This window comes from Beta vulgaris, chromosome 4, assembly GCF_026745355.1.
Source record: "Beta vulgaris subsp. vulgaris cultivar EL10 chromosome 4, EL10.2, whole genome shotgun sequence".
Taxonomy (NCBI): Eukaryota; Viridiplantae; Streptophyta; class Magnoliopsida; order Caryophyllales; family Amaranthaceae; genus Beta; species Beta vulgaris.
Window position 1 is genome coordinate 9,460,345 of NC_079205.1, and position 8,668 is coordinate 9,469,012.

An 8,668-nucleotide genomic window follows, 5' to 3' on the forward strand; every position below is an offset into this window, starting at 1 on the left:
ATTAAATAACAAAACTTTATTTGAAAAAAATTAATAATAGAGAATTAAAATAAAATTATTAATTAATAGTTATTTTACACGAAATGACATTTAAGTTAATAGTTTATTATTAAGCCTTTTCAATTTATAGTCAATTGTTTAGGTTTTCAAGTTAATATTTATCGTGTTTTAAGTTCATAGTTATTCTTTTGCGTTCATATAATTTTTCCAAAAAAAAAAGTTCATATAGTTAATATTATTTTATTACAAGTCACTCCTTTTAGATTTCATTTAACTCATTTTTTTTTTAAAATCCCAATTATTTAACATTTTTAGACTCAAGATACAATTATTGTTTTACGGATATGGTATTTTGGTCGATATTATGATTTTGACTTAATATTATAATTTCTTGTCAATAGTTGTGATTTTGGGATCAATACTTGTTCTCCATTTCTAGTTATGTTTTTTTGACTTCACTAATTGGTTGAATTGCGTAATTAAATGCACTAAGAAATTTTGAGCACGTAAAGTAATTAGTTGAAATGTATAACTAATTGATTTGAATTCAAATCGTCCGAGCAGAAAGGAGTGCAATATATTAATAGTCAAATATGCATATTAAAGATCATGCAAAAATGAAATGGTCAAGATGAAAAATTACAACGATAGTATTTCACTTGATTACTTTTTTTAAGGCATTTAGTTGTGAATATTGTAACTCAAAGTGTTATTTTTCTTGCACTTTATTGAATTTTTTACATACTATGAGGGCTGTTTTCTTTGACATAAAACAGCTCAACAGAATTGAATTGAACTGAACTGAACTGAAATGAATAGTGATATGTGAGAGTAAAAGTATTGTCCAAAGCTGAACTAAACTGAATTGAACTGAAAATAATATGGGGAGAACAGGCCTAAATATACAAGTATTATAAGATATTTTTATTTGATTTTTTTCGATGAATGGTGTCAAAGGGAGTATTAATTCCTATTATGCGCTGAACTTGAAATTAATTTTATGGATACCATCCACGTAGGATAGCATGTCAGAATTTTGATTTTTTGAATAAAACCGCTAGTTCAAGTAGCGGTTAATACCAATAATGTTTCATTGAAGTCGACTGCTACTTCAAATAGCGGTTATATTGTGTCCCTAAAACAAGTTATAAGGCACACATATAAATCACTACTTAGAGTTGCGATTCGTTACAAATCATAACCAATGCAAGAGAAAAGGAGAAAACACGCGCCAAACAGGTCTGTGTGTCCCGCGCACTACGTTTTTGCTCCTTTTCTCTTGTATTGGTGATTTACAATATAAACCGCTACATCAAGTAGCGGTTTTACCTCGTAAACCGCTATCCACAGTAGCAACTTAACTTAAAGTTAAGAGTAGCGGTTTGCTTTACCGAAAATAAAAATTTTCACGTGCTATCCTACGTGGACAGTGTCCATAAAACTAATTTCAAGTTCAAAACATAGGAAAACTAATACTCCCACTAACATTATTTATGAAAAAAAGTTTTTTTTTCAAAACAAAATTATGCCATAAATAGTCTTTATTCTCGTTCCTCCTAGAATCTCTCTATCATATCATCATATACTAATAGTAAATGAAGATTTCACCTCATCTGTAAATCGCAATTATTCGAAACAACAAAAAGATAAGTAGCGGGGTAACTGCCGGCTGTCGGCATTAATTCACGTGGGTCCCAAATATTTCCCCCAAAAAAATCTCTCTCCTCTCCTCTTCTTTCTATTCCCATCTTCACTATTCCCCTCACTTCCATTTCCATAATTCCATGTGCTCCGCTTCATCACCTCCTGCTGGCATCTTTTTCTCTCTCCTCTCCCACCTTCTCTGCTCACTCCATGTGAACTGAACTCTTTCTTACAACTACTCCTAAATATCTTCAAACACTAAAAAAAAATTAACATTTTACCATATTTTCTCTCTCATCTTTTCTGCACTTGATGAAGAATGTTCATTGAATGTCTCTGTAACTCTTAAAACCTCCATGAATTGAATTTCTGACCTTCTTTACTTTCTCTCTCTTAACTTATATTTACTTCTTCAATGGAGTCTTCTACTCGTCTTGATTATGTCCTGTTTCAGCTCACTCCCACTCGAACCAGGTATATTTAGCTAATTCAATGCTTTTTTTTGCGAATTTTGTGATTTTATTTAACTTAGATCCGCCATTGATGATTTCTTTATCTTTTGAATTTTTATTTTTAGATGTGAATTGGCGATTTTCGCTGGTAAATCGAATGAGAAGTTAGCGTACGGATTACTAGAGCCGTTTATTGCGCATTTACGATCTGCGAAAGATCAGATTTCGAAAGGAGGTTATTCAGTCACACTTCGTCCGCCTTCTTCTTCTGTGAATGCTCACTGGTTTACTAAAGGAACACTGCTGAGGTAGTGATTTTTTGATGATTATTGCTTGAATTTCAAGTTTTGGAGTTGATTTTGATCAATGATTGATGATTTCATTTGGAAATTGTTTTGGATTAGGTTTGTGAGATTTGTAAGTACGCCTGAAGTTTTGGAGAGGTTTGTGACAATAGAGAGAGAGATAGCGCAGTTGGAGAATTCGATTAAATCGTATGACGCTTCGAATGCTGCTGATGGTGCTGAGAATGAAGGTAATGAATTGAGTAAATTACAAGAATTGGAGGGAAATTTTTCTAATTTCGGAAGGTTATGAACAATTAGTTGTTGTATATTGAATCATAAATGTTGTTCTATAAAAGTTGTATGATAATTGGATTTGGAATGCAATTGATGTGGTAATTATTTGTTTTAGATATTGGTTTGACTTAATATTTAACTTGATCTACTTTAAGTGGAAATGGAATGCAATTGATTTGGTAATGTTTGGACTTAATTATTCGTCTAATAAATCGCGTGATGATTTGCTTGCTTTTTTGTGTGGTACTAATTGTATATTTTGGGTTTCTTTTTCTTTTCTTTGCTTTTGTCTTCTTTGAGTATGGTAGAATTGTACATTGGACAAGTTGGAATGTTCGTGCAATTAATACTGTTGGATATAGTTAATGAGTTGTCACATTGATCTTTTGGTCCCGAAAAGAAAAATAAAACTAAAGAAAATTTATTATATATTTTCTTCAGTAGAATGGGACTTTGTTCTCAGAGAAGTGAGTAATTTGGTATGAGTTCATGGGATTTTTGGTACCAGAAATTTGTTCCTTATTTGATTATTGTTTACACATCCGGTTTGCCAGGAAATGCAACTGCTATTAGCGGAAATTCAAAAGATTCAGGTGCTGCTTTCAAGGTACGGTATCCTGAAGCGAGCTTTAAACGTACATGTCAAAATTTGTTGTTGGTCATTTTCATCCCTATATTATTGACAGTTTCTCTCCTAAAATGGTATTTTTTTTAGTCAAAAGGTGAATCCAATGAAGAAAGTGATCATGCACAAGAAGAAAATTCTAAGTAAGGATATTCTTATTTATTACCTTACAGAAGTTGAGAAGTCAACAAATCAATTTATACTAATAGCTAGCTTTTGCTTCTTACTTGATAGGGTTCGTCTCCATCGAGTGCTGGAAACTCGTAAAGCAGTCCTCCGCAAAGAACAAGCAATGGTTTATGCTCGAGCTCTGGCTGCTGGATATGAAATGGATAATCTGCATGACCTTCTTTTGTTTTCTGATGCTTTTGGTGCTTCACGCATGAGGTACATACAAGGAAACCATGGCCACTGATAATGGAACGATCTCTTTTCCTGCTTAAGCTTCTGCAGAAAAAAGCTAGTTGCAACTTTTTTAACACAGAATCCCGGACTTCACTTATGTCCCAGATATATGAGATTTACTATGTACCTCAGCTTCATTGCATTCTGACATACTTTGCATCTGCATTTTTGTCTCCTGAAGGGAAGCTTGCATTAATTTCAAGGATCTGTGCAAGAAGAAAAATGAAGATAGACTTTGGGTGGATGAGATTGCAGCAATGCAGGCTATGGTGCAGCCAGAATTGACATACCTGGGAACATCTGGAATCATTGTTGCTGGTGAAGAAAATGATCCCTCCCAAAGTTTAATGACTGCTGGGAAGCAGAATGGTAGCACAGATGTGTCAATGTCTGATTCTATGACTAGTCATGGAAGTTCAGATGCAAACCAAGGTGTATATAAGATTCTTATTAATGGTTTCCTGCTACATCTCTTTGTTATCGAATTCTCTAGTGTGAGGTTCATGCTAGTCTCTGAACCACATATTTGCATATTCAACAAGGCAAACTTCCACAAAATGCAGACAGAAGTAGATGGGAACATTTAAGTGCATGTACTGTTTTACTTGCATTGAACTTTTTGCTCAGTAGTTTTGGTTTTTGACAACCTTTCTGTGGTTTAGTTTTTCTCTGCTTTGTTCTTATGGTTGATTATCTAGTAATATATGGCTAATTTTGAAGCTAGATCAGGAGTTTCACAAATGGTCTTGTGTTTTAGCTTTTTCATGTTGCTTAGAACTTAAAAGGCTAGCTATAAATACAACCATCAGTTTTTGTATGCTAGCTAGTTGTCTGCTCTGAAAAGTATAACAGTCTTCTGGATAAATCCTTCAACTCTCTCTTTTGATGCAATGTAGATTCGCAAACTCTTGCAACTGATGCGAAAGTGCAAATGCCAAATTCATGGGCACAACAATTTCCTCCATACCTACGTAACTTCCAGGGTCCCATATATCAGCAAATGCCCCCTTATCAAGGGTATGGCTTCAATGGCATGCAGGTTCCCCCCCAGTATTACCCTGCAAATATGCCTTGGCCTTCCGATGTTAATGGTTCTGCTGATCATGAATTACATAATCGTCGTGATCACAAATCATCATCCAGGAAGAAGGGTAAAGCTTCTAATGCACGGGGATCAGAGAAGGAGGATCATGAAGAACACACTGAGTCCAGTGGATCTGGTTCTGAGACAGATTCTTCATCCGAGCGATCTCATAGGAAGAAGCATGGGAAAAAATCTTCAAGGAAAGTCGTGATACGCAATATTAATTACATTTCGTCCAAACGAGATGGAGAGAAGGATGGTTCTTCTGAGACCGATTCATCTGACGAGGATGATTATTTGAATGGTGATTCCCTCAAGCAGCAGTTGGAGGAAGCAGTTGGGTCCTTTGAGAAGCACAAGAAGTCAGCCTCTCGTCATCACAAAAAACGTATTGGATCTAAGCACCTCAGTTCTATTAATGATTCTGCTGACCAGGACGATAATGAAGATGTTTCTGTCAAGAATAAGAGTGGTAAGGGCAATGAAAATTGGGATGCTTTGCAGCAGCTATTAATGAGGGAAGAGTCAGACTCTAACAATCCTGAGCCACATTCACTGTCGGTTGCAGAGAAATATTTTGCCACGGAGAAATCCGGTGATCAAAATATATGTGCGTTCAAGCCAGAGGCAGAAGAGAGATCTAAGCACAAACCAAGTGCGATTCCTAATGATGCTTTTCTAGTTACTGAAAAGAATGCAGGAAACACTGGTGACGCAGGTATCATCTCAGTTCAACGCTTTGACCCTAGTGAGAGTACTCCAGTAATGAGAAGGGGTAGCACTCCCGAGGAGTTTCTTTTTTCACAAAGAAGTGAAGAACCAGAAAGCTATGCTCGGATGCCACTGTCTGATGATGTTGCACATTCCTCTATGTTCAAAAGCCAAACAAGTGATGATTGGTTTGTTGGTAAACAATCAGGCGAATCAGAAAATCAGGGACGAAACATCAGGTTTATTGAAGGAGATTATGTGCGCTCTTCAGCTGATAAAGATGAGAGGAAAAGCAAAGATGTTATTATTGATGATTCTCTCATGATTCAGGGGCGACTAACTGACGACCACCATGAATCTCAATTGAAGACGGACATTAGCCTCGTTTCTGATATGGTTGAGGCGGCTCTTTTTGAAAATGAAACTGCAGTACCACAGAAAAAATCTGAATCACATGATTTCTATGAACCAGACGAGCTTTACATGGTCCGTGATCGTGATACAGTTGCAGAACAAACAGTACCATCTTGGAGTCTTGAGCTAGATTATGAAAATTTTATTGCAGTAAATAAACCTGCCAAGAAGTCAGATATAGATGCCTGTTCAGACTCAAACTTAATATCAAATGAAAAAGGTCCTGAGATAAAAAAGAGCGGGAAACCTTCCAGTAAGGACTCTAGGTCAAGAACCTTGAGTGGATCATTGAGGAGAGCTAAACCTGAGACTACACCAGGGACAAACAAGTCAACATTTGGGAGTAAAACAAATACTCCCAAGAGCCTACTTGAGAAGGTATTCATTATTTCCAATAGATATCTATTAGATAGCTTTACAATATGATGATATGCTGACTAATGTAGCTGTACAATATGATATTATCCTAACTAAATGGAAATGGTCCTTCTAAATATCCTTCGTCACATTTAGTAGAAAATAATTCCTCCGTTCTGAAATAAGTGAAAAACTTTTCTCTTTTATGTAAGAGCTTTTTCAGAGAAGTTTTGCACTTATTTCAGAACACAGGAAGTATATTAATTGCTAACATGTTCATCTTCTATAACCTGCTAAGATGGATTGCTCTTAACTATCACTTCCAGTAATAAGTGCTTTCAGTTCAAAAGAGACTGCCGAATAGGATACTTCGTATAGCTTACGTTTCAAGTCCTCCTTAGCTAAAAGTTTAAAGTCCTTTTATTGCCATATTTTCCTGTTGCATTGATGATATTATTGACCATTTGTAGAAACAAGAGGAAGAGAGAAGAAAGAGAATGGAAGAGTTACTTATTCGAAGGCAAAAACGAATTGCTGAAAGGAGTTCTGGTAGTGCTGGTAATGTGGTGACGTCCCGGAAGCCGCAAACTGGAAGTAAAGCAGCTACAGCCACCCTTAGCTCTGACAAGTCAAAACCCAAGCCCGTCCTCAGGAGTTCCACCATCGATCGTCTTGCAGCTGCGAAGACATCTCCAAAAACCCCAAGCGCTCAACCTAAAAAAGAAGCTCCTAAGGTGAAAAGTGCTAATGTGAATAGTGGATTGCGGAAGACCACAAGTGCAGATGCCAAGAAACTGAATGCAGACAAGAACAAACCTTCAGAAGAGAAAGCTGGTGTTGAAATTATAAATGGGGTAAGTCTATTAGTTTCAGATGTCAAGGAGGAAAAAGGTACTACTAAGATTGATGCTGCAACACCAGCAATAGAGTCTTCCAATAAGCAAGGAGTGAATGCTTTCCATGAGGTCAATGGTCCAAAAGACATTAAAGAACTGCACGTTACGTCAGCAATCATCAATAAGGATTTAAAAGTAGTATCACGGATGGATAATTCAGATGAAAAGGTAGGCAACCCTCTTGAAGATCATCCCACAATATTGGATTCTATCACAGAAAAAAATGATAATTTATCTAAAGATTCTTTTACCTTTCCAAAAGAGCCACAAGTTTCTGATGATATTGATATATCTGGTCCAGAATTGAGTATCCATCCATTGCCGGAATCACCTCCAAAACAGTTGGATTCTGCTTTGATCGTAGAGGAGAAAGCTATGAAATACGAGAATAGTCCAGAATTTACAGAGATATCTGAGATAGAAGAATCAACTCCACCAACTAAAGAAATGAGCGTAGATCCCATCCAAATTAGGAAGAAATGGGATGGTGCTGAAAACTCTCCAAAAACAACCAAGGGGTTCAGAAAGCTTCTCATGTTTGGTCGAAAGAATTAGAATTCGTTACAATTTGTAAAGCAAAAGCAAAGATAAATTTTATACAAGGCGGTTGATGGTTCTCTCATGTTTATACTGCAGATAATAAACGAAGGAAGCGAGGGTTCCTTGCTGCTTAATTTTTTTTCACTCGGCTAGATACACGGTATAAGGATCAGCAGTTCCATGTATTGACTGTTGATGCCTGCTGCCTAGTTTGAAGAGCATGTGATTTATAACCTCCTGTGAGTTATCCAGTTCAAGTACTTTAGGCTATAGTGTGTGCATATGATGTCTTGATCTAGTACATTATTCAACTTAATTCTTTCTTAAATTTGTTTGCGGTTTGTATTCTTTGGGTTAATATCTCGGTATGTACTTGGTTATATACCTCTGTAATGCAATTTGTTGAGTATAGCTGGTTTTCGGTTTTCTTGTGAAGAATTCCTTTTTCCTGGTTATCTTTCACGCAGTTCTAGGCAACAAGGAAGCAATCCTAGATGAAGTGAAAAAATATGCAGGATAACATTCTTGAGCTCTTATTTAACCGTGATTGTTTTGCAGCGAATTCACATTGCTAGCTTCAAACTCATTACCGTACCAATATCTGAATAGGCTTCGTAATTTTTATAACTCTGGCAGTTCACCGCATCTTGAGGCAGCGAAAATGAGACTCGAAACAGCCATAGTTACATCTATTGTCATTTCCCTGTTGATCGGAAACAAGCGAGAGATGAGTTAAGAGAATCAACATCATCTCATTCAAGTAAAATGCATAGAACAGCGGTGATGCCTGTCTCCAGTCATGTAGGGGAGATTGCTGGAGATGCATTCACAGATCTCAATGATAAGTTAATATGCTGAGGCTCTGCATTTGTCCCTGTAGAGTTGTTCAACCTCCAACGCAAAAAACAACGATGACTTAGTACAAAACAGTGTATCAATCCAAAAGTAGTTGTCATATT

The 8,668-nt window shown here is 36.4% G+C and overlaps 1 protein-coding gene across 2 annotated transcripts; it reads left to right on the forward strand.

The window, feature by feature from the left end:
* The first annotated feature begins 1,689 nt into the window (after nt 1–1,689).
* On the forward strand, nt 1,690–8,118 carry LOC104891607 (hypothetical protein). 2 transcript variants are annotated; one of them, XM_010677315.4, is made up of 10 exons: nt 1,690–2,118; nt 2,222–2,404; nt 2,501–2,631; nt 3,232–3,284; nt 3,393–3,445; nt 3,537–3,689; nt 3,889–4,139; nt 4,604–6,294; nt 6,744–7,337; nt 7,471–7,666. In XM_010677315.4, exons 1-10 carry the CDS (start codon nt 2,060–2,062, stop codon nt 7,474–7,476), a joined length of 3,174 nt encoding a protein of 1,057 aa, XP_010675617.2. In that variant the 5' UTR covers nt 1,690–2,059; the 3' UTR covers nt 7,477–7,666. The 2 variants fall into 2 exon arrangements, with proteins under 2 accessions (XP_010675617.2, XP_010675616.2); XM_010677314.4 differs by having other exon boundaries at nt 1,692–2,118; nt 6,744–8,118.
* The last annotated feature ends 550 nt before the right edge of the window (nt 8,119–8,668 follow it).